At 38.0% G+C, this 27,271-nt stretch overlaps 1 protein-coding gene across 12 annotated transcripts in view; it reads left to right on the top strand.

Annotated features, from left to right (window-relative positions):
- The window catches only part of PPP1R12A (protein phosphatase 1 regulatory subunit 12A), a 162,407-nt gene that overhangs the window by 63,208 nt on the left and 71,928 nt on the right, over positions 1-27,271 (top strand). For all 12 annotated transcript variants that reach the window (NM_001266093.1, XM_077952446.1, XM_077952443.1 and 9 more), the window contains 1 exon segment: positions 26,203-26,321. In NM_001266093.1, the coding sequence (NP_001253022.1) occupies positions 26,203-26,321 (119 nt within the window).

Here is a 27,271-nt window from a genome sequence, read left to right as displayed (position 1 = left end):
AGTTAATTGATATGGAATATGTATGCCTCCTGAATCACTATCAAGGAGTTGGCAAGCAGTTTAATTTTTCTAGGCTTTAGTTTTCTCCTCTAAAAAGTAGTATTTCCTAGGTTTGTTGTGAGGATTAACTGAAGTAATTCATCAAACATAGGACCTGGCTCATAGGAAATAGTACATGTTAACTTTTGACCATTACCTTTTGTATCTACACTGGGAAAATGAAAACTCAACCTCTTTCTTCAGATGTTTAATTCTTATGTTTCCTTTTTGTATTAATGTTTCTGAGTTTGAAAAGACAATATTAATTGTCTTGAATAATTTCTTTGCATAGACTTGATTAGGTCACAGACCTATTGTGTAAGTTGGAATGCTTTTAGCTGCAAGTAATAGAATACCCAATTTAAAATGACCTAAAGAATAATGGCACTTGTTATACAGGATAAAATATCATTTAGAGGAAGGACATTTAGATTTATTAAGCAGCTCAGTGATGTCAGCAAGGACCTGGGATCTTTCAGTTTTTTCTTCTGCATTTCCCAAAAATGGATCTTATTCTTAGCCTTCTCCCCTCATGGTTACAAGATGATTGCAACAACTCTAGAATTGTGTTTTACATATCCACATCCAAAAGCAAATAAGAAATGGATTTCGAGTAGAAAATATTCTCTCCATATTCTGTGTACATCAAAGAGGAAAACCTTTCCAAGGGAACCCTCCAGTTGCTGAAGACATCCCATAATGAGACTTCTTTTAGCCTGGTCCTGGTCATTTGTCCATGTTGTAGCTAGGAAAAGTAAATATCTTGGCATATTCAGCTTTTACCTGCTAGTATATAAGAAGCATGAGGAGAAGGGTAAGCAGTTTGTTGCAGTTGCTAATATTATCAGTAGGGTGACTATTACTTTTCATTTTTTGGAGAGTGGGATATGGAATATATGCTTTACAGGACTTGTACAAACAAAAGTGACCTTTTGGGGCCAAGGTTGACTATAGTTGCTAGTCTAATTACTTTAGTTTGAATTTATGACTGTGCTATAGACTATGGAGTTTCCTGGAACCAGATTAAAATTAGAAGAATAAGTTTTCCTTTTTATTCTTTCTGCCACATGAGATCTTTTTTACAATAATGACTTTTTATAAAGGGCAGTTTAACTCTAGCATATACTGGATGATTTGTTAAGGTGATGATAGCCCAAAATCCTTCCAAATGCTCAATTATTTTTATTGGCATAATCTCTTTTAGCAGGCTGGGCATGGTGGCTCATGTCTGTAATCCCAGCACTTTGGGAGGCTTCGCTTGAGCTCAGGAGTTCGAGACCAGCCTGGGCAACATGACAAAACCCCAGGTCTGCAAAACATACAGAAAAATTAGCCACGCACAATAATGTGCACCTGTAGTCCCAAATACTCTTGAGGCTAAGGCAGGAGAATTGCTTGAGCCTGGGAGGCAGAGGTTGCAGTAAGTTAAAATAGCACCATTGCACTTAAGCCTGGGTGACAAGAGTAACACCCTGTTTCAAAAAAAAAAAAAAGAAATAAATACATTAAAAACACCTCTTTCAGCAGTTAATTTCACTAATGATTAAGTGAAATTATTGAAACCCTAGTTTTCTTGGGTATAGAAAAATAATATTCTGATGGCCTAATCGATAGGGTGAAGATAGTCTACAGATCAGAATGTTTTATAGGAATGAAAGAAAGCACTTATAATAATAATAATAATGTAGACAATAGTTACAAACCAGGGGATAGGAAACTGGGGCATATGGTCACTGTGCTAACTGAAGTATTTTGGAGTTAAATTTGTTACAAATCCTAGTTCTCCCATTCACTAGCTTTGTGTCCTTGACCAATCTACTTAGTCTCAATAATTTAAGATTATTTGTAAAATTGGAAAGATCTAGGTTCTTCCTGAGCCTTTTTTCTCATACTGCATTCCACTTAACATTTTTCACTCTGTCAATACTGGACTACTTTTAGTTCCCCAACATTCCCTACTGGTTTACCTCAGTGTGTCTTTCTTCATAATAGTTTATTTGCTTGCTGTTGCATTACTTGAGAAGCTTCTACCAAACTCTAAAGATGCAGTTTGTATAAGGGTCATTTCCTCCAGGAGGTGTGTCTGATGTTCTTGGCAAATTCATCATCATCATCTCTAACACATCAGTTGTTTGTTTATATGCTTCTTCACTAACTGCATTTATGCACAGAATAGTAGTAAATCATCCCTATTGATATGTGCAGTTAAGCCTAGATTCATTTACTCTGAGGATTTGAGGATGATTAGGATACATTGAGTTCTAAATTTTTAACCTCTGTTGGAAATAGTAGAACAAAGAATGTCAGATTACAGTTTCATTTCTAGGCATTTAACAATTTTACATTTGGCCTGTAGCGTAATTGAAACCAAGTGAATAGACCAGATGAATGATGGCTGTTCATATTGTGGCTCAATTATCTCACATTTTCACCAAAATAATTACCCTTAACTTTTGCTTATTCTTAACAAGGTAGAAGTCCTAGGGAAAACTAAAAATACAGATTATTTAATAATGCCCTTTATTCAGAGTAGAATGGAGACAAGTAAATGAAGTGAGTTTGTGGAGCCTGATTTTATGTTCAGCATATGCATTGTTTTAATAAATACTGTCTTGAGTTTTTCATTCTTAAGAATATTATTACTTTAACATGTTTTTAAAATTATGCAGTCAGTAAATATTTAAGCACCTACTGTATATATCATGTCAGATACTAAAATGTATGCATTAACATCATTCTTTTCCTTTGGGGTGCTGCATCAGTATTATGGGCGGAATAGTGTCACCCAAAATTCTTAGTTGAAATCCTAACCTCCAGTACTTCAGAATGTGATTCTATTTAGAGAAGGGGCCTTTAAAGGGATGATTCAGCTAAAATGAAGCCGACGGAATTGTTTCTGATCCAGTCTGGCTGGTTTTCTTATAAGAGGAAGACATTTGGACACAAAAAGAGACACCAGGGTCCCTCTCATAGAGAGGAAAGAAACCATGTGAACAAACAAGAAGGCAGCCATCTACCAAGCAAGGAGAGAGGCCTGTGAGGAAACCAAAGCTGCTGACACATTGATCTTGGACTTCTAGGCCCCAGAACTGTGAGAAAATAATATTTCTATTGTTTAAGCCACTCAGTGTGTGGCATTTTATTATGGTAGTCCTAGCAAACTAATATGAGTAGTATAAACTTTCCACTATCACATCAAGGCATACTCTTCCTTAAAAATTAGAGTGTTAATGTCATTGGCTATGGATTAGAAATAAAATGGAACAGTATGACTTTGGACATACTAGAAAAGGCAAATGATTTTAGGGCCCAAGAACCCATGTATGCAACTTATTGTTCCAATCTTGAATTATCAATTAGTTATACATCTATGGCATAAATTATAATTGAATTACTATGTGCAAAGCATTGAAAACCAAGTTCTTTGAAGAAATAATTAGATGAAAACATAGGAACTATACAATGGTAACATTTTAATTGTCATTCTTTTTTATTTATTAGTTGGAATATTTTTGTAAAAGAAACTTTCTCATCTCTGCTATTTGGTTGCCCTTTGTATTAGTTCATTCTCATGCTGTTGTAAAAAACTGCCCAAGACTGGGTAATTTATAAAAGAACAAGGTTTAATTGACTCACAGTTTCACAGGGCTGGGGAAGCCTCAGGAAACTTAACAATCACGGTGGAAGGGGAAGCAAACACATTCTTCTTCACATGGCGGCAGGAAGGGACAATGCCAAGCAGAGGAGGAAAAGCCCCTTATAAAATCATCACATCTCACGAGAACTCACTCACTGTCACAAGAACAGAAGCATAGGGGTAACCGCCCCTATGATTCACTTACCTGCCTCTGGATTCCTCCTACAACACATGGGGCTTATGGAAACTACAATTCAAGATGAGATTTGGGTGAGGACACAGCCAAACCATATTACTTCAGTACAATTTTTATAGGGGAGATAGAATATATTCTTTATTATTTCTCCTTATATACTGGCTTTTTAAATAATGAATTTCCTTGCTATCTACCTTCAGTAGGGACTAATTTTTTTTTTCTAGTTTAAGTAATATTAGGAGCTCATGCATTTTCTATTTTATTTTATTTGTATGATACTTTAAGTTCTGGGTTACATGTGCAGAACGTGCAATTTTGTTACACAGAAATATATATGCCATGATGATGTGCCGCATCCATCAACCCATCACCTACATTAGGTATTTCTCCTAATGTTATCCCTCCCCTAGCCCCCCACCCCCTGCAGGCCCTGGTGTGTGATGTTCCCATCCCTGTGTACATGTGTTCTTATTGTTCAACTCCCACTTACGAGTGAGAACATGTGGTGTTTGGTTTTCTGATCTTGTGATAGCTTGTTGAGAATGATGGTTTCCAGCTTCATCCAGGTCCCTGAAGGGACATGAACTCATCCTTTTTTATGGCTGCACAATATTCCATGGTGTATATATGCCACATTTTCTTAATCCAGTCTATCATTGATTGGCATTTGGGTTGGTTGCAAGTCTTTTCTATTGAATAGTGCTACAGTGAACATACGTGTGCCTGTGTCTTTATCCTAGGATGATTTATAATCCTTTGGGTGTATGCCAGTAATGAGATTGCTAGGTCAAATGGTATTTCTGGTTCTAGACCCTTGAGGAATCACCACACTGTCTTCCACAGTAGTTGAACTAATTTACACTCCCACCAAGAGTGTAAAGGCATTCCTATTTTTCCACAATCTCTCCAGCATCTGTTGTTTCCTGACTTTTTAATGATCGCCATTCTAACTGTTGTGAGATGGTATCTCATTGTGGTTTTGATTTGTATTTCTCTAATGACCAGTGATGATGAGCATTTTTTCATATGTCTGTTGGCTGCGTAAATGTCTTTTTTTGAGAAATGCCTGTTCATATCCTTTGTCCATTTTTTGATGGAGTTGTTTGCTTTTTTCTTGTAAATTTGTTTAAGTTCTTTGTAGATTCTGGATATTAGCCCTTTGTCAGATGGATAGATTGCAAAAATTTTCTCCCGTTCCGTAAGTTGCCTGTTCATTCTGATGATAGTTTCTTTTGCTGTGCACAGTATCTTTAGTTTAATTAGATACCATTTGTCAATTTTGGCTTTTGTTGCCATTGCTTTTGGTGTTTTAGACATGAATTCTTTGCCCATGAATTCTTTATGCCTATGTCCTGAATGGTATTGCCCAGTTTTTTTCCTAGAATTTTAATGATTTTAGGTCCTACGTTTAAGTCTTTGATCCATCTTGAGTTGATTTTTGTATAAGGTGTAAAGAAGGGGTCCAGTTTCAGTTTTCTGCATATGGCTGGCCAGTTTTCCCAACACCATTTATTAAATAGGGAATCCATTGCTTGTGTGTGTCAGGTTTGTCAAAGATCAGATGTTGATAGATGTGTGGTATTATTTCTGAGGCCTCCATTCTATTCCCTTGGTCTGTATATCTGTTTTGGTACCAGTATCATGCTGTTTTGGTTACTGTAGCCTTCCAGTAAAGTTTGAAGTCAGGTAGTGTGATACCTGCAGCTTTGTTCTTCTTGCCCAGGATTGTCTTGGCTATGCCGGCTCTTTTTTGGTTCCATATGAAGTTTAAAGTAGTTTTTTCCAATTCTGTGAAGAAAGTCAGTGGTAGCTTGATGGGGATAGCATTGAATCTATAAATTACTTTGTGTAGTAAGGCCATTTTCATGATATTGATTCTTTTTATCCATGAGCATGGAATGTTTTTCCATTTGTTTGTGTTCTCTCTTATTTCCTGGAGCAGTGGTTGGTAGTTCTCCTTGAAGAGGTCCTTCACATCCCTTATAAGTTATAAATTGTATTCCTAGGTATTTTATTCTCTTAGTAGCAATTGTGAATGGGAGTTCACTCATGATTTGGCTCTCTGTTTGTCTGTTATTGGTGTATAGGAATGCTTGTGATTTTTGCACATTGGTTTTGTATCCTGAGACTTTGCTGAAGTTGCTTATCAGCTTAAGGAGATTTTGGGCTAAGACGATGGGGTTTTCTAAATATACAATCTTGTTGTCTGTAAACAGAGACAATATGACTTCATCTCTTCCTATTTGAATACGCTTTATTGCTTTCTCTTGCCTGATTGCCCTGGCCAGAACTTCCAATACTATGTTGAAAAGGAGTGGTAAGAGAGGGCATCCTTGTCTTGTGCAGGTTTTCAAAGGGAATGCTTCCAGTTTTTGCCCATTCAATATAATATTGGCTGTGGGTTTGTCATAAATAGCTCTTATTATTTTGAGATATGCTCCATCAATACCTAGTTTATTGAGAGTTTTTAGCATGAAAGCCTGTTAAATTTTATCAAAGGCCTTTTCTACATCTATTGAGATAATCATGTGGTTTTTGTCGTTGGTTCTCTTTATGTGATGGATTACATTTATTGATTTGCATATATTGAACCAGCCTTGCATCCCAGGGATGAAGCCGACTTGATTGTGGTTTATAAGCTTTTTGATGTGCTGCTGGATTCGGTTTGCCAGTATTTCACTGAGGGTTTTCACATCGATGTTCATCAGGGATGTTGGCCTAAAATTCTCTTTTTTTGTTGTGTGTCTGCCAGGCTTTGGTATCAGGATGATGCTGGCCTCGTAAAATGAGTTAGGGAGGATTGCGTCTTTTTCTGTTGATCAGAATAGTTTCAGAAGGAATGGTACCAGCTCCTCTTTGTACCTCTGATAGAATTTGGCTATGAATCCATCTGGTCCTGGACTTTTTTTGGTTCGTAGGCTATTATTGCCTCAATTTCAGAACCTGTTATTGGTCTATTCAGAGATTCAACTTCTTCCTGGTTTAATCTTGGGAGGGTGTATGTGTCCAGGAATTTATCCATTTCTTATCGATTTTCTAGTTTATTTGTATAGAAGTGTTTATTGCATTCTCTGATGGTAGTTTGTATTTCTGTGGGATCAGTGATGATGACCACTTCATCATTTTTTATTGTGTCTTTTGGATGCTTCTCTCTTTTCTTTATTAGTCTTGCTAGTGGTCTATCTATTTTGTTGATCTTTTCAAAAAGCCATTGATTTTTTTTGAAGGCTTTTTTTTCTGTCTCTGTCTCCTTCAGTTCTACTCTGATCTTAGCTATTTCTTGTCTTCTGCTAGCTTTTGAATTTGTTTGCTCTTGTTTCTCTAGTTGTTTTAATTGTGATGTTAGGCTGTCAATTTTAGATCGCTCCTGCTTTTCTTGTGGGCATTTAGTGCTATAAATTTCCCTCTATATACTGCTTTAAATGTGTCCCAGAGATTCGGGTGCATTGTGTCTCATTGGTTTCAAAGAACATCTTTATTTCTACCTTCATTTTGTTATTTACCCTTTAGTCATTCAGGAGCAGACTGTTCAGTTTCCATGCAGTTGTGTGGTTTTGAGTGAGTTTCTTAATCCCAAGTTCTAATTTGATTGCACTGTGGTCTGAGAGACAGTTTATTGTGATTTCTGTTCTTTCACATTTGCTGAGAAGTGTTTTACTTCCAATTATGTGGTCAGTTTTAGAATAAGGGCCTTGTGGTGCTGAGAAGAATGTATATTCTGTTGATTTGCGGTGGAGAGTTCCGTAGATGTCTATTAGGTGTGCTTGATCCAGAGCTGAGTTCAAGTCCTGGATATCCTTGTTAATTTTCTGTCTCGTTGATCCGTTTAATATTGACATCAGGGTGTTAAAAGTCTCCCACTATTACTGTGTGTGAGTCTAAGTCTCTCTGTATGTCTCTAAGAACTTGCTTTATGTATCTGATTGCTCCTGGATGCATATATATTTAGAACAGTTAGCTCTTGTTGAATTGATCCCTTTACCATTATGTAATGGCCTTCTTTGTCTCTTTTGATCTTTGATGGTTTTGAAGTCTGTTTTATCAGAGACCAGGATTGTAAACCCTGCTTTTTTTTTTTTTTTTTTTTTTTTTTTTTTTTTTTTTTGGCTTTCAATTTGCTTGGTAGATCTTCCTCTATCCCTTTATTTTTAGCCTATGTGTGTCTTTTCACGTGAGATGGGTCTCCTGAATACAGCACACTGATTGGTCCATTTACATTTAAGGTTAATATTGTTAGATGTGAATTTGATCCTGTCATGATGCCAGCTGGTAATTTTGCCCATTAATTGATGCAATTTCTTCATAGTGTCGATGGTCTTTATAGTTTGGCATGTTTTTGCAGTGGCTGGTACCAATTGTTCCTTTCCATGTTTAGTGCTTCCTTCAGGAGCTCTTGTAAGGCAGGTGCTTTTGCTTGTCTGTAAAGGATTTTATTTCTCCTTTGTTCATGAAGCTTAGTTTCGATGGATATGAAATTCTGGGTTGAAAATTCTTTTCTTTAAGAATGTTGAATATTGGCCTCCACTCCTTTCTGGCTTGTAGGGTTTCTGCCAAGAGATCTGCTGTTAGTCTGATGGGCCTCCCTTTGTGTGTAACCCAACCTTTCTCTCTGGCTGCCCTTAACATTTTTTCCTTCATTTCAACCTTGGTGAATCTGACAATTGTGTGTCTTGGAGTTACTCTTCTCGAGGAGTATATTGGTGGTGTTCTCTGTACTTCCTAAATTTGAATGTTGTCCTGCCTTGCTAGATTGGGGAAGGTCTCCTAGATAATATCCTGAAGAGTGTTTTCCAGCTTGTTTCCATTCTCCCCGTCACTTTCAGGTATACCAATCAAATGTACGTTTGGTCTTTTCATATAGTCCCATGTTTCTTGGGGGCTTTGTTCGTTTCTTTTTACTCTTTTTTCTCTAAACTTCTCTTCTCCGTTTATTTCATTAATTTGATTTTCAATCACTGATACCCTTTCTTCCACTTGATCGAATCGGCTACTGAAGCTTGTGTATGCTTTGTGAAGTTCTCGTACTTCATCAGGTCATTTAGCTCTTCTCTACACTGGTTATTCTAACTAGTCATTTGTCTAACCTTTTTTCAAGGTTTTTAGCTTTCTTGCTATGGGTTTGAACATGCTCCTTTAGCTTGGAGAAGTTTGTTATTACCGACCTTCTGAAGCTGACTTCTGTCAACTTGTCAAACTCATTCTCCGCCCAGTTTTGTTCCCTTGCTGGCGAGGAGTTGTGTTCCTTTGGAGGAGTAGAGGTGCTCTGGTTCTTGGAATTTTCAGCCTTTCTGCTCTGGTTTTTCCCCATCTTTGTGGTTTGATCTACCTTTGGTCTTTGATGTTGGTGACCTGTGGATGGGGTTTTGGTATGGATGTCCTTTTTGTTGATGTTGATGCTATTTCTTTGTTTGTTAGTTTTCCTTCTAACAGACAGACCCCTCAGATTCAGGTCTGTTGGAGTTTGCTGGAGGTCCACTTCAGACCCTGTTTGCCTGGGCATCACCAATGGAGACTGCAGAACAGCACATGTTGCTGCCTGATCCTTCCTCTGGAAGCTTCATCCCAGAGGGGCACCCATCTGTATGAGGTGTCTGTTGGCGTCTACTGGGAGGTTTCTCCCAGCCATGCTACACAGAGGTCAGGGACCCTGTTGAGGAGGCAGTCTGTCCGTTATCGGAGATTGAATGCGATGGTGGGAGAACCACTGCTCTCTTCAGAGCTGTCAGGCCGGGATAGTTAAGTCTGGAGAAGCTGTCTGCTGCCTTTTGTTCCGATATGCCCTGCCCCCAGAGTGGATTCTAGAGAGTCAGTAGGCCTTGCTGTGCTCTGCCCAGTTCTAGCTTCCCTGCCATTTTGTTTACACTATGAGCCTAGAACCACCTACTCAAGCCTCAGCAATGGCGGACGCACGTCCCCCTGCCAAGCTCCTGCATTGCGGGTCGATCTCAGACTACTGCGCTAGCAGCGAGCAAGGGCGTGAGACATGCCAAGCCAGGCATGGGAGGGGATCTTTTGGTCTGCCAGTTGTGAAGACCGTGGGAAAAGTGCAGTATTTGGGCAGGAGTATACTGCTTCTCCAGGTACAGTCACGCACAGCTTCCCTTGGCTAGGAAAGGGAAATTCCACGACCCTTTGTGCTTCTCGGGTGAGGCAACGCCCTGGCCTACTTCAGCTCACCCTCTGCAGGCTGCACTCACTGTCTAACCAGTCCCAGTGAGATGAACCAGGTACCTCAGTTGGAAATGCGGGAATCACCCGTCTTCTGTGTCAATCTTGCTGGGAGCTGCAGACCAGAACTGTTCTATTTGGACATCTTGGAAGCGACTCTCATTTGAACATATTGATGTGTTTCAGTCCATTGCAGCTATTATCCTTATCAGTTGGCAAACTGAACCATCTTTGTTCATTGAGAGGCTCTTCAAGTTGGCTTCCTAAGACCTTGGGACATGACCAAATAAAGTGGTCTTTATAAGTTTCCTTACTCTCTGGTATTGCAAGATTTTTCAGACTAATCTTTTACATTCCTGCCCAAGGCCTGGAGTCCTCATTTCTCCAAGAAACCTTGTTCCTTGGGATGGCTACTGAGAGTACTCATTGCTGTTGGGTCGGTCATTGTTTCCAGGTCGAAATCAGCACCAAAGTGTTTTTTCTTTAACCTCTTCTATCCTGTGTCACCATCTTTCCTCTCATTCATTGCTGGGAAGCACAGGATTAAAGTAAAACATAATTACTAATTTGCTACATCATGTATGACACATACATTACACTGAGTATAATAATACCACCACCACCACCAGTATGGTTACTGAATCATTCGAAGTTTTGTTTTTGAGGGTTTTGTTTTGTTGGCATTTCTTTTTGTCCTTAGTATATTCAACTTGGAATATACCATCAGGTTACTATGTGTTGAATTCACTTGAGAGTTTACTTTTTTAAATTTTAATTTTGTTTTATAATTTACGTAAAATACTAGTTCCAATGGCAATACCTGCTCTACCACCCTATTATTCCCATACCGTATAAAAAAAATTTAAAAAACTATCTTCTAGTTTGTTAATAAAAGTATTATTTTAATTGAAATATTAACCCCCCATCTTTTTAAATAAATGATAGAATATCACACACATATTTCTCCACTTTGCTTTTTTCACTTAACAGTCTATTCTGGAGATCACTATCTAGTGCAGTATAGTGATACTCGTCATTGTTCTTTTCAGTTGTAGTACTCCACTGTGTAGTATTCATTATAGTTTATCATTTATTCAGCATGTCCCTCTTAATTGACCAATGAATGTTGGTTAATTGAATGACTATAATTTTAGTCTTAGAGTTGTCCCTTTTTTTGTATTCTTGCAAGTTTAGGAATTTTTATGTTTATCTGTAAAATATTTTGTATATGAATAAGAAAATGTAATGGTTAACATTTTGCTTGCCAGTGTAATTATTTGGATATAATCTTTTCTGTTACTTAGTTTTGTCACCACATTTGTTTTTTAGGCTTTCACAACAAATATTTAAGGCATGTTTTTATCTTGAATAGCTTTAGTGTTCAATTTTCCAATATAAGAGGGAAATTAGCCCTGTATTAGCCTAGCATTATATGGCTTCACAGTACATGGAAAAGATTATTAATTGGTGCACTTAATACATTTTTCTTCTTGTTTAGAGTAACTTTAAAGACACTGCTATTGAAGATTTCATATCTTATTATAAAATGCTCATAGGATTTTGCTCGTTTGTTTGAGACAGGATCTTGTTCTGTCGCCTAGGCTAGAGTACAGTGATGATTGTAACACATGGCAGCCTGGACTTCCTGGGCTTAAGCAGTCCTCCTGCCTCAGCAGGAGTAGCTAGGACTATAGACTTGTACCACCGCTCCTAGCTACTTTTTTTAGTTTTATTTTTTTATTTTTGTAGAGACAGAGTCTTGCTGTGTTTTCCAGGTTGGTCTTAAACTCCTGACCTCAAGTGATTCTTGTGCTTCGGCCTCCTTAAGTGTTGGGGTTATAGGAATCCGCCAGGTAGCCTGGCCCAGTGACATTTTCAGCATGGAAAAACTTTCATTAGCTTTCTCACTCGATCATTAAAGAATTAGCTATTTAAGGATATAACTTTGAAATATGTGTGGCCGGGCGCGGTGGCTCATGCCTGTAATCCCAGCACTTTGGGAGGCCGAGGCGGGTGGATCACGAGGTCAGGAGATCGAGACCATCCTGGCTAACACGGTGAAACCCTGTCTCTACTAAAAATACAAAAAATTAGCCAGACTTGATGGCTGGCGCCTGTAGTCCCAGCTACTCAGGAGGCTGAGGCAGAAGAATGGCGTGAACCCGGGAGGCAGAGCTCGCAGTGAGTGGAGATTACGCCATTGCACTCCAGCTGTGGGCGAGGAGCAAGACTCCGTCTCAAAAAAAAAAAAAAAGAAATATGTGTGGCGACTTACTGTGTGGCTTGGCTTTTATTCTTCGTTATAGCCTTTATTTTATAAACATTAAACGGAATCCTAAGATTTCTCTTGGCTCAGCTTTAAAATATATCCAGTATCTATTTCTCATCACCTTTTTCCATCTCCATTGATCGTGGGCACTGCTGTTTTTCTTTTTTTCGAGACAGAGTCTCGCCCTGTCCCCCAGGCTAAAGTGTAGTGGTGCAATCTCAGCTCACTGCAAGCTCCACCTCCCGGGTTCATGCTATGCTCTTGCTTCCACCTCCTGAGTAGCTGGGACGACAGGCATGCGCCACCACGCCCAGCCAGTTTTTTTTGTATTTTTAATAGAGGCGGGGTTTCATTGTGTTAGCCAGGATGGTCTCAATCTCCTGACCTTGTGATGTGCCCGCCTTGGCCTCCCGCTGTTGTTTTTCACTGGAATTGTTGCAGTTGCCTCCTTGTAGGCATAACTGTCATCTTTCCTATATCTATTTTTTTCACAGTAGCCATATGATCGTTTTAAATTATTTTGCATAGGGTAACATGACAGTTTTATTGAAAGCCTATCAGTGGATTTATGCTGCATTCAGGGTAGAAGCCAGAGTTCCGGTGGCCTACAGAGGTATGCTTTGGTGGCTTGTCACCTCTCTGACTCCATTTTCCACTCTTTTCTAGGCACTGTCCTAAACCTATGCTGGTCCCTTGGCTGAGCCTTTAAACAGACTAGGCATCTTGCCTCATGGCCTTTGCATCTTCTGGTTTCTCTGTCTAGAATTCAATAATGTTGTTATTTTTCATGCTTTGAAAACAGAAATTTCAAGAATTTCAGAAATTCTTACCAAATCTAAGAAAATAGACCTTACGTCCCCCCAGCAATAAATATTATAGTACAGGAGTTAAGAGCTCAGGCTCAGGCTCGGGAGTTAGGCAACTCTGTTTAAATCTTAATTCTGTTAAGTAATTCTTGTCACTTCGAGTGAGTTACCAGCTTCCCTAAGCCTCCGTTTCTTCATTCATAAAATGGAAATATTAATACCTGTACCTAATGTATAAGATTATTGTGAAGATTAAATGAGATCATGTGTATAAGACACTTGGCACAATATGTGGCAAGTATTTCTATTCAGTAAATATTAGCTGAATTAGTTCTTACTGTTTATAATGTAATTTATGGTTACCACTTTTCAGTGAAAAATAGGTAAGCTCTTGGGTTTCCCGGATTATTTAACAAAGGAAACTATCATTTTGTCTCTTGGTTTTAGGGCAAGCTTATCTAGAAGAGAGGAGCAGAGGAGAATGAAGTAGTAATTTGTCATATTTTCATTCGTATGTTGTTATGTGGGCCATAGGAAAGTTGGCAAATCCATGAATTTCAATTTTATTATGTATTTCTTGTGAAGAATACTTTATTAGTACAAAGCATATCATGTATTTTGATTAGAAGTCTTGGAGAAATTAAGATCTTAGGAAAACATTAACATTTTATTTGGGGTATTTATATTCTTGTGTAATAATAATGAGATACATTTGCTAAAAGCTATAGATGTTCCCATATACATTCTTATTCGGGTTTTCATGGAAATTTATGGGAATGTTCACTGTTATTCCTATTTCACAATCAGAACTGGACTCTCATTCTTGAGACTTAAATTCTGATGATATTTTTTCCATTATATCATAACTGATAGTAGCATTGGGCACTGTGAGATTTGAAGATGGCTGCAACATAGATCCTCATCTTCAGGCTTATAGATAGATACACGTGAAGTCAATTAACTCTAATACTTGATAGACTAAATGGACCAGTGTACAAGGAACTCTGAGGAAGAAGTGCTTAATTCTGTCTAGGCCAATTAAAGAAAGATTCTAGAGGAGGTAACAGTCGTTTATTTTAAATGATGAGTGTAATTTTTGCCTCTGTGAGTTGGGAGCTGCCTGAGGAAAGTCATGTCATTCACGAATGAGAAATAATATACAATAAAGTTCTTTTAACTGGCTACCACTGTATTTATACTTACCATTTCTTTGTTAAAATTATTGACTGATATCCATATGCCTAAACAGTGCAACTAATAGGCCACTTCTACTAAGCTCACAGTTCTGTTTCCAAGAGTTGAATTGCAAACTTACCAAAAGTTATTTGTGTTTTCTACCTGTTAATGCCTGTCATATGCAAAACCAGAATATTGTTGCTGAGATAACAAAGTTGAATATCTTGCAAAGACTCAATGGCAGTGCCCTAAAATGATGGTTGCTGTTTAATTAGATGCGGGTGAGACAACTGAAAGACTGAAAGAAAAAAGAAAACCGGCCGGGCGCGGTGGCTCAAGCCTGTAATTCCAGCACTTTGGGAGGCCGAGACGGGCGGATCACGAGGTCAGGAGATCGAGACCATCCTGGCTAACACGGTGAAACCCCGTCTCTACTGAAAAAATACAAAAAACTAGCCGGGCAAGGTGGCGGGCGCCTGTAGTCCCAGCTACTCGGGAGGCTGAGGCAGGAGAATGGCATAAACCCGGGAGGCGGAGCTTGCAGTGAGCTGAGATCCCGCCACTGCACTCCAGCCTGGGCAACAGAGCGAGACTCCGTCTCAAAAAAAACAAAAACAAACAAAAAACCTAAAAAGATTGTGTACTCAAATTGCTTTGTTGTTGACTTCAAGTTTTTGGTGCACTGTAAAGACAGTTTGAAGTCTTAGATAACACATTACGGGTATCATTTATGCAAGAAAGACAGCATGGATTTATAGTCATGAAGACATCATCCAAAGAAATAGACTAGTCTTCACTAAAGGATGGATAAATAAATATACATTTATGTCTTCTGTGATTAAATAAATGCATTATTTATGCATATGTGTTATATTCTATGATTACCTATTTCAATCAGCCTTTTTGGTTAACCAAGCAAATAGTGGTTCTGATTGCATTAAACAAAAGGGCCTCATTGGAGCCATAATTTCTTGGAGAGAAGGCATTAGTGGAATATGGAGAGGGTAGCAGATAAGACTGGGAAAGTGAGCTGGGGTTACAATGTAAAGGATTTGTATGCCATGCTGAGTTTTTCCTTTGATGGTGATGCAGTTTTAGGGAAGTTATGACCTTTCAGACTGGTTTTTTGGAAGATTCTTGACAAATTAGAGAGGTTGGGCAAGAAAACTAGGGCAGTGGCAGTGAGATTGGAAGTAGAGCAAATCTGAAAGAAATTTGGAGAATAGAATTGATAAGTCTTGGTGTGATTTACTGGATCTAAGTACTAAAGTAGAAAGAAAAATCAAAAGTGGTGCTAATGATGATAATAACTAACATTTACCAAGTGCATACTGTGTGTGTGTGTGTGTGTGTGTGTGTGTGTGTGTGTGTGTTTACTGTTCTAAGTCCTTTAAATAACGTAATTTCAGTCATCCTAACAGTCACATAAAAAATGTACTACTAACTACAGGCCCTTATGCATAAACCACCATAACTGCAAAAAATGAAAACATAAATTTTAAGTTTGTTGTAGGCACATTTGGCAACAGATCATGACCTGCACTGATGGGAGGCTCTTTGTAGTCTTTATCTCACTTTACTGTGAATGTGGGGCTTTTTTTGCAGAAATATTTTTGTGTTTTGTTATGGAGTGCTGCCCCAGACCTGGTGGGAGTGTTATATAATCTGTAATATTATCTTTCTAAAATATGAAAAATTTTTACTTCTGCTGATGGAAACGTAAATTAGATCAGCCATTGTAGAAAGCAGTTTGGTGATTTCTGTAAACCTAAAACAATTAACATTTGACCCAGCAATCCCATTATTGGTTATATACCCAAAGGAAAATAAATTTCTGCCATAAAGATACATGCACATGTATGTTCATCGCAGCACTATTCACAATAACAAAGACATGGAATTTTCTTTGTTTTTCTCAGACTTCTTAGGGTGAAAAAAATATGAACAATTTTGAAATTTGGGTTTAGGTGAGAGATAATAGACCTGTATTAATAATTGTTATTTGGGGGCCAGGCGCAGTGGCTCATGCCTGTAATCCCAGCACTTTGGGAGCCTGAGACGGGCAGATCACGAGGTCAGGATATTGAGACCATCCTTGCTAACATGGTGAAACCCCGTCTCTACTAAAAATACAAAAAATTAGCTGGTGTGGTGGCAGGCGCCTACAGTCCCAGCTACTGGGGAGGCTGAAGCAGGAGAATGGCGTGAACCCGGGAGGCGGAGCTTGCAGTGAGCTGAGATGGCGCCACTGCACTCCATCCTGGGCAACAGTGCAAGACTCCATCTCAAAATAATAATTGTTATTTGGCTGGGCACAATGGCCAACACCTATAATCCCAACACCTTGAGATGCCTAGGTGGGAGGATTGCTTAAGGCCAAGAGTGATAGACCAGCCTCGGCAATATAGCTACCCCATCTCTGCCAACAACAAAAAAATTATCTGGGCCTGGCGGTGCATGTCAGTAGGCCTAGTTTCTTGGGAGACCGAGGTGGGAGGATCGTTTGAGCCCAGGAGTTTGAGGCTGCAGTAAACTGTGATTGCATCTGTTCACTTCAGCCTGAGCCACAGGATGAGACCCCGTCTCTAAAAAAAAAAAAAGGAAAGAAAAAAAAAATTATAGATGAAGAGACTGAGTCATAGAGAGAAGTCACACAAAATATGTGGCAGAGCTAGAGTTTGAACCTACACAGTCTTAACTTTTCAAATGTGTACTTTAGACACTACACTATTCTTCCTCTCTTTCTAGCCTTTGTCATTGGGAAAATGATGCCATTAAACTTATTAAGGGATCTAAAGAGCGGAATTAGGGGAAGCTGAAGAAGAGGCAGACAGTGTAGTAGAATGTTAATTTAGATTGGTCTAATTTGAGCTATCAATGGAAAAAGTACAGTAGGAAGCCAGAAATATTTTGGATATATTTATAATGCTCATACTGGATTTCATCAGATCTAAGGTGCCATCATTGTAACATCATAAATACCGATTTTAAAAATTAAATAAAAGTATGGTTCAGTATTTATTTGTATCCCATAATTTCCCCCAGCCCCCTCTTCTGCCACCCACACACAGCATCATTCTCTGTGCTACTTAGAGTATTGTTATATAACATTACTTGCTTGGGATTTTCTTCTGCGTCATTGATAGGCATTCTGCAAGCTTTGATGTTGGCACTTTCTTGATCTTACCATAAAGTTGTCAACAAAAAGTTTTCAGACAACATCCAGAAGAAATTTTATATAATAGTTAAGGTCAACAAATATGGTTCCAACAACACACATAACTCAACTGCAGTGAAAACAATACAAATAGCTGTGACTGGTGCCACATGTGGATGATAATGACAACCCAGTCAAATCTGCCATCTGGCCAACATCAGTTTATACAAAGTCACTGATTTTAAGATTCATTGATTGTAGAAGATTTCAGTGACATTAAAATGTGTAGGAAATGCGCATCTTAGAATTGTTAAACAGTAAGTAGTACTTTTGCCTCCGAGAATTGGAAGTTGCAGTATAAAGTAAGATGCTAGGGCACGTAAGGGTTTTTAATAAACAAATATGTGGTTTCAAAGAGTTAATATATAATTAAAGAGGTTTAGAATCAATTCTCTGGGGAAAAATTGAGAGAGAGGTTCTGTCTTGAGCATTTCCTATGTTTAAGGCATGTAAGTGTTTTTAATAAATACGTGGTTTTAAAGAGTTAATGTATGATTGAAGAGGTTTAGAATCAATTCTCTGGGGAAAAAAATGAGAGAGAGGTTCTGTCTTGAGCATTTCCTATGTTTAAGAGTTACTTTATGAAGAAAATGTAAACACTTCCCCTAATTGTGAATTTGTCTTTTATAAATGACAATCTAGGTGCCACATTTCACAAATAGATTAATTTCTCTCCTAAGTGTTAGCCTCGTCTTTGTTATTGGTAAAATTAATTATACTACATGCTGAGTACAACTAAAAACTCTGAATCTTATATGTAAAACACAAGAAGACTCTGAAAGGTGGAGAGAATAAGGCAGAGGAGCTAGGGATCTCAGGACCCAAATAATGACACAGCAGTAGTTCCCTGCCTTTTTTTTTAGCCTCATATATTCCATAATTAGAGCTGAAGAAGCTGATAACCCAGAAGTGCAATGGCCACAGACAAAAAAGTGGCAGCAAAAGTCCAATCTTTTAAATACTGGTAGAGGGACACCCTAGCAAGACAGAAAACTTTTTGAGAGTAACCATTCTACTTCAGCCAAGCACCACAGAAAAAAACACTGGTCACACTCATACCAGCAAAGGCCAAGTAGGGATCCTAGATTTCCATCCTCACCAAGCTGCAATGAGGCACCCTAACACCTCCACTGGAATTGTGTCAGATTAGGCCAGGTACAGAGTTGGGACTTTAATTCCCATAGAATGGTTACCTAGCCCTTCCCCAACTTGTAGTGTAACTGGAGACCATGTGGGAAGCCAAAACTTCTACTTTTATTTGGGAGTAAAGAGGAGCTTCTGTCCTTCCCTGCTAAGTGGCATCAGAGGAGTCCTATTGGAGAATGAATACTTTCACCACTTCTAAGCAGTAAAAAGGCTTTTCTCTACCCACGCACCCCCACCCCCAGCACCCAGGGGTATTAGTAGAGGCTACATGGGAGCAGTAGCTTCTCAGCCAGAGACATGTCAGTGGAGGTATAGTGGAGAGTCAGGACTCCCACCCAACCCAGGGGAATCAAGAAGCTGCCCCATCTGTAGTGTAAATGGAAGGCAAGTGGGGAACCTGAACATCTACCCCCACCTTGCTGAAATGAGATGACACCTCCCCACCTTCATCTGCTGGAGCAAGATCAAACAAAGCCAACCAATACAGAAAATTTAAATAAGATCTAGAGTCTTATAATACCCAAAGTGCGCAGATTTTAATTGAAAATTCTCTGGCTGAGTGTGGTAGCTCACAACTGTAATCCTTGCACTTTGGGAGGCAAAGGTGGGTGGATTGCCTGAGTCTAGGAGTTTGAGACCAGCCTGCGCAACATCGCGAAACCTCATCTCTACCAAAAAAAAAAAAAAAAATTAACCAGGCCTGATGGCACATGCCTGTAATGCCAGCTGCTCGGAAGGCTCAGGTAGGAGGATCACTTGAGCTGGGGAGGTCATGGCTGTAGTGAGCTGTGATTAAGCCACTGCACTCCAACCTGGGCAACAGAGTGAGACCCTGTCTCAAAAAAAATAAATTAAAAAAAAAGAAAAAGAAAAAATTGTCATACCAGGAACCCAGAAGACCTCAAATTGAGTGAAAAAAGACAATTAATAGAGATGAACGCCAGGATAGCAGATACTAAAATTATCTGGCAAAGATTATAAAGCCAGCTATCTTAAAATGCTTCAACAAGCAATTATGAATGAGCATGCCTGAAACAAATGAAAAAATAGAAAGTCTTAGCAAATAAATAGTATGCAAAGAAATAAATAGAAGATATGAAGAACCAAATAGAAATTTTAGAGCTGAAAAATCCAGTAACTAAATTAAAAACTTCAATGGATGATAGGCTCAATAGCAGAATGGAGGAAATAGAAGAATGAATCAGTAAACTGATAGAACAATAGAAATTGCCAAATCTGAACAGCAGAGAGAAAATAGGCTAAAAGTGAACAGAGCCTCAGGGACTGTAACAAAAGAGCAAACATCTGTGCCATCAGATCCCTCTGAAGAAGTGGAGAAAGAGGGCGTGGCTGGAAAAGTATTCAAAGAAATGATCACTGAAAACTTTTCCCAAATTTGGCAAAAGACGTAAACCTGCAGATTTAAGAAACCTAGCAAACTCATAACAGGGTAAACCAAAGCAGTCCATACTAAGACATGCCATATGCAGACTTTTGAAAATTAAAGATTAAAAGATCTTGAAAGAAATTAGAAACTATACTTGAGGGGGGCTAACCAGTTTGAATGACAGCAGATTGCTCATCAGAAATCATGGAGACCACATATCACTTTTGTTAAGTACTGATAGAAAAGAACTGTCATTTTTAAGAAAACTTTCAAAGGTCTGAGGTCAGAACTTTTGTTTGGATTCATAATGTTACACAGTATCTTTCACTGGGATATAGAACTTCCAAGAGAAAATGGGAATGTCCATTTCCACTAATGACTCATAAGATTATTTACTACTGTGCATTTTGTTGCTCAGAGACTTGCTAATGAAAATAGCATTTATTTCTGAAGTTAGTAGTGTAATGTTCTGCTTAATCTTTGAATAGTTCAGATAGCTTAGTTTTCATAATTTCTCCTAGAATGGCTGTGAGTAATTTATTCAGATTTTCAAGAAGCGTAACTATTACAATGCTATTTTGCTGACTTTCTGATTTTTAAAACTTTCTATATTGGTTAAGATAACTTTTTGATACTACTTTTTCTACAGTAATGTATTAGTTCAGTCTCACACTGCTATGAAGAACTACCTGAGACTGGGTAGTTTATGAAGAAAAGAGGCATAATTGACTCACAGTTCCACAGGCTGTACAGGAAGCATGGCAGGGGAAGCCTCAGGAAACTTATAATTATGGCACAAGGCAAAGGGGAGGTGAGCACATCTTCATATGGCCAGCAAGAGAGAGAAAGAGAGCAAAGAGGGAGGTGCTACACACTTTGAAACAGCCGTATCTCGTGAGAACTCTTATCACAAGACAGCACTAAGAGGATGGTGCTAAAACATTAGAAACCACCCCTCATGATCCAGTCACCTCCCACCAGGTCCCACCTGCAACACTGAGAATTGCAATTCAGTATCAGATTTGGGTAGAGACATAGAGCCAAGCCATATCAACTAAATAAGAAAATACACATTAAATTTGGACACTAAATATATTTAGCTCTTACTGATAAAGTTGCTTTCTTTGTCTCTCTTCACTAAGTTCTCATTACCTTCTAATTTAAAGACAAAGTTTTTCTTAAATTTTTTCTTAAGAGATCAGAATTTTTAAATGAGCTATTTCCTTTTCTTAAATGTTTGCTTCTGTGGTTTGGTTTTTGACAAAACTCAGAAGAGAGTGGAGACTATCAAAATTTGTCTTCCAAAGTCAGTTAACACAGAATCTCACCTGTTTATCTAATATACCATATTGACATTGCAACCAATAGCTTTGTTAACTTTACACCTTTTGTTAGATTTTCCAGTTAGCACATAAATAATTTTGTAAAAATTCTTTTGGATCATGTCTTGATTTGGAAGCTTACTCATTTATCTATCTAAAATGACCAAATCTGAGTTTCTAGACTATTATACATCTCAGTTAAATCTGTCAGATTACCATTTTTCATTTCTACAATTTGTTAAGAATTTCATGGTTGAGCCCGGTGGCTCACACCTGTAATCCCAGCACTTTGAGAGGCCAAGGTAGGAGGATTGCATAATGCCAGGAGTTTGGGTCCAGCCTGGGCAACATGGGGAGACCCCATCCCTAAAATTTTTTTTTTTTTTTTTTTAGTTTAGCTGGATGTGGTAGTATGTTTGTGTATTCCTAGCAACTAGAGAGGCTGAAGCAGTTAGGATGGCTTGAGCCTAAGAGTTCAGGGTTACAATGAACTATGATTGCATTACTGCACTCTAGCCTGGGCAACAGATTGAGACTGTCTCTTCAAAAATAAAGATAAAAAAGAATTTCATCCTGTACTAGGTGGCATCTCTTACGTTGACTACCTTTGAATTGCTTAAGGAAATTATTAACTATTGTTAAGAAAATATAGGCCTGATTTTCGTTACCTTGAAGCACTCAATAGGGTTATTCATTTGAAAAGTAGCTCAATCTTCTGACTTTCCGTTTGGAATACCTATGTGAAATCTGTTTTTTTTTTCTTTCCAAGGAATCTTAGAATAAGTATGGCATATTTTTCCTAATTAACAGCCACACAAGTAGCTTCTAATACCCCAGCTTTTGTTCTGAAGGAAATCTAGATGTCTGTTTTCAGTATCTCCAGGGTCTCTCAAAGTGAAATTCTCATATTCCAGATACCTGTAGTTTTCTTCACATTATCTTAAACATTGCTTTCTTTTTTGTTCCCCCCCCCCCCCCGCCACCCTTTGAAACAGAGTCTAGCCCTGTCACCCAGGCTGGAATGCAGTGGCACAATCTCGGCTCACTACAACCTCTGCCTTCTAGGTTCAAGCGATTCTCCTGTCTCAGCCTCCAAGTAGCTGGGATTACAGGTGTGCGCCACCACACCCAGCTAATTTTTTTGTATTTTTTTAGTAGAGTTGGGGTTTTGCTATGTTGACCAGGCTGGTCTCAAACTTCTGACCTCAGGTGATCTGCCCACCTTGGCCTACCAAAGTGAAACATTGCTTTCTAAATGTGATAATTTTACATATGACAACAGATAGTACTTTAATTTTATTTTTAACTCATTTAAACTTCACATTGCCCTGTAAAGTAATTTTGTAAATTAGATTTTAGTTGTTTAAGGTATATATATATAACTTATAACTAAATAATACATAACTATAATGTATTATTCTCAACTATATCTTTGAATGTCATACAGGTGTCAACAGGCAGAGGTGGGAACTGAATCCGAAGTCTGCAGAGCATAAAAGTTTCTGCTTTTTTCACTCATCCAACCTTTGAATTGCTTTTGGAGGTTATTTATGGTAGATAAGAATTAATCCACCATAGGATTAATCAATCCGTGAGGTTTTGTTTATTATTATTTATTATTATTTTTTCAAATGTGCCTTTGTAACATTTACATTTGCAAGTAATAGTTCTGGAGTGCAGGAGAAGTTTGTGAATTGTGTGTATGCATGCATAAATACATACATACATAGGTACATACACACATACCTAATCTTTTGGCTCAAGGATTGCTTCGAACCCTGCTTCCTGCCAGCAGTTTTGGTACTTTACTCTGTTAGTTTCTCTTAACATCCTTCCTGTTTATATAAATTCTGTATTATCTGTATTTGGCTTTGACCTAGTATTTCCTTGAAACTCTGCTTCCTGTACTTCAAGCTCTGTAGCTATTCTGAGATACTCCTTTTATTCTCAATCTTTGTATCCTTTGAATGATTTCTGATACCCAAGCAGAATAGATGTATTTTTATGTAAATATTCCTAATTGTTTGGAATTTTGCCTAGGAGAATAATTACGTATTCTCTCAGAGCATAGCACAGCAAGACTCCACTATATCTTACCTTTCTGCTTTAGACTCATTTATTTATTTGTAGTATATGAGGAAATACTCTTTTTAGTTTTATATACATTTTCAAAACTACAAAAACAGAAAAAAATACCTCAAGTCTAACTTCTGTTTGTAGAATTTCCATAAAGATCATAGAACTTTTACAACATATTTTTAAATGTAAAACATGAAACTACAAAATGGTACAGTAGCCATTTTTGTGATCAGATACACATGTCCAGAACAAACTTATTACAGCAAACTTGGTTAACACACAAAACAACCAATACAAATCTCTCTTCTTCTATCTCTTAGAGGTAACCACTGTTAGAGGGAGGGGGTGTGTGTGTGTGTGTAAAAGATATAGAGATTGATCAATTATTTCATTTATTCTAAGGAAAATGAACTGGGCCTCCATCCAGCTATACATTCTTCCTATCACAGGACGTTATTTTGTTCTTTCTCACCTACAGCACATTGCTCTTCTGTTCTCTTTTGTCAGTGCCTACATAATCATCAGAGAATCCTTTTTCTGACTTCACTAAATCCATCCTTCCTGTTAATCCTAGACACCATCTAATTCTGTTATAGGACCTACCACAGCTTTACATTTATTTGTGTATTTAATGTGACTGTCTTACTAGACTATAAACTTTTTGAAGGGAAGTTCTGTGTTTCTTTTTCTTTACCTTTATATTCCTGGTATGTAACATAGTGCCAGAGTCATACTAGACACTCCATAAATATTGGTTGAATTAATGAATACATTTGAAATACCAGCAAAGAATGTAAATAAGCAGTTCACCAAAGGGGAAATACAAATGCCAGTAAATATATCTAAATATTTTCAGTCTCATGTGTAATCAGGAAATATAAATTAAAGCAGTGACAAAATGTTTTATTTTCATGATGTTGGGAAAATTTTTAAAAAATTGTTAATTTCAACTATTTAAGTGCACATCTGTTAAGAGAATAGTATTAAATGAAGGTATGAACCAGACATACTGTGGAATATTTTTCAGGTGTTAGAAGGGAAGAGTTACATTATACTTCATTTAGAATAATCTCATTAATTTGTGCTTTACAAAAAGAACCCCAAAAGTGATAGTGTGTATATGTTTACACACATATAAATTTATGGCAGAGGTATTGGGAAGATTTTTGCCCTACTGTTGATAGTGTTTATCTCTGGGGGAGGGAACATAATAGTAGGAAAGGTATAAAGGAGTTCTTTTTTGCCTCTGTGGACATGTACTTTTTGTTTAAACTTTTATAATTAGAATATTTTTATGTAGTCTAAATATGAAGGAGCTAAATTGGTTAGGAACATAAAGAAAAAGACCCATTCTTTATATAAGGAAAAATATAACCAGGGATACCCAAAGAAAATGGTTTAATCTAGAACTACAAGTAGTTCTCTATTGTTGGCACCTAAACTGTGATACAGGCAGGAAGAAGAAGGAGGCTGAAAAAGAAGACAAGGCCAGATCAATGAGGGCCGTACGTTATCTTTTCTCCTAGCATGGTAGAGCCATTCAGAAATTTTTTAAGTTAGAAATTGACTTGGGTAGGCCAGGCGCGGTGGCTCACACCTGTAATCCCAACACTTTGGGAGGCCAAGGCGGGCAGATCACAAGGTCGGGAGATGAAGACCATCCTGGCTAACACGGTGAAACTCCGTGTCTACTAAAAATACAAAAAAAAAAAAAATTAGCCGAACGTGGTGGCAGGCGCCTGTAGTCCCAGCTACTTGGGAGGCTGAGGCAAGAGAATGGCGTGAACCCCAGAGACGGAGCTTGCAGTGAGCCGAGATCGTGCCACTGCACTCCAGCCTGGGCGACAGAGCGAGACTCCGTCTCAAAAAAATAAAATAAAATAAAATAAATTGACTTAGGTAATAGTTGGTTAGTTACATCATTCAGTAGATGACTCTGGGAGATGTGCTGTTGACATGATTAAAGAGATTAATAACCTTTTTGTATATGAATCCCTTTGTCAGGTTTGATGAAGCCTATAGATACTTTCTTAGAATTGTGTTTTGGATGCTTAAAATAAAATACAGAGTACGCAGAAGCCAATTATATTGGAATGCACTTATCAAAATATTTAAGGAAACCAGTCCATATGGAGATAATGAAAAGTCTCAGTGGAGGTGGATCCTATGAGACTTTCTAATTATTATTAAAAATTCACATTTTTATGAAATACTTCCTAATTATTATTAAAAATTAACATTTTTGGATTGGTAAAGCAACGTGTATATTATAGAAAAATTAGGAAATATAAATATAAAAAAGAAACATGCTCTAGTTGTTTTTTTTTTTTTTTTTTTTTTTTGAAACAGTGTCTCGCTTTGTTGCCCAGGCTGGAGTGCAGTGGCATGATCTCAGCTCACTGCAAGCTCCACCTCCTGGGTTCTCGCCATTCTCCTGCCTCAGCCTCCTGAGTAGCTGGGACTACAGGCGCCCACCACCACGCCCAGCTAATTTTTTGTATTTTTAGTAGTGACAGGGTTTCACCATGTTAGGATGGTCTTGATCTCCTGACCTCGTGATCTGCCAGTCTTGGACTCCCAAAGTGCTGAGATTAGAGGCGTGAACCACTGCGCACGGCCTGATAGTTTTTTAAAATTTAAATAATGTGTATACCGTCTTTTATTGCTGATTTATATAGGAACTTTCCTCACTGGTTATGCATTTAGTTTTATTTCAATGATAATATCTTTTGCTTAACTATTTTCTCTTTGGTTTTACAGGTTTTTGATTGGTCAGGGAGCACATGTAGGGGCTGTCAACAGTGAAGGAGACACACCTTTAGATATTGCGGAGGAGGAGGCAATGGAAGAGCTACTTCAAAATGAAGTTAATCGGCAAGGTAAAATAAAAAGCAACCTAAATGGAAAAAATGTTTTAGAAAGAATATGGTACTTTTCCAGCAAAAATATTTATTGACGTTGAAGGACAATCATAATTGAATGAAAAGAATGAACTCAGCTTGCAAAACAGTAGTACAGTATGATTCTGTTTTCTAGAATATTCTCAACTTCATCTTTTAAGTATTTTTAAAGTTAAATGTCAGAAACAACAGGATCAGGCATAAAATTATGTGGAAGTAAAAGTTTTGAAGCAAAATAATGCAGGCAAAGGGGATAGAAAGTGCACAGGGTAAGTGGCACATTGCAAAGTTAAATAGTGTGGTCAGGAAGGCTCACTGATAAGGGGTCATTTAAGCTGAGATGTGAATACAATGAGGGAATGAGTCATGTTGATCTGGGGAAAGAGCCTTCCAGACAAGGGGAGCAATGAATACGAATGGGAGGGTGTCTTGTATATGCAGAGAAGCAGCATGTAAACTAGCATGACTGGAGAGGCAGAGCAGAGGAAGAGGCAGGTAGGAGGTGAGGTCACAGAAGTAGCAGGAGGTCATATCACATAAGGCTTTGTGAGTCATTGGGAAGACTTTGGCTTTTAACCTGAGGGAAATAGGAAGCCAATGGAGGGATTGAGGCAGAGGACTGACATGATTTGATACAGTTTTAGAAAGGATCTCTCTGGCTCTTGTGTTGAAAATAGATTGTAGGGAGACAAGGACAGAAGTAGGAGAAGGGTTAGGAAATAATTGCCATAATCCAGACGAAACAAGGTGATTTATTTTTGACTGGTAGTAGATGAAGTGATGAGAAGAGGTTGGATTATGGGTATATTTTGAAGGTTTGGCCAAAAGAATTATTGAGTCATTAGCTAGAAGGTGTGAAAAAAAGAAGACTCTAAGATTTTTGGTTTGAACAAATGGATGGATGAAGTTCCTATTTGAGATGTGAAGAT

Source organism: Macaca mulatta, chromosome 11 (assembly GCF_049350105.2).
Source record: "Macaca mulatta isolate MMU2019108-1 chromosome 11, T2T-MMU8v2.0, whole genome shotgun sequence".
NCBI classification, from domain to species: Eukaryota; Metazoa; Chordata; class Mammalia; order Primates; family Cercopithecidae; genus Macaca; species Macaca mulatta.
This window is presented reverse-complemented; position numbering and strand designations above follow the sequence as displayed.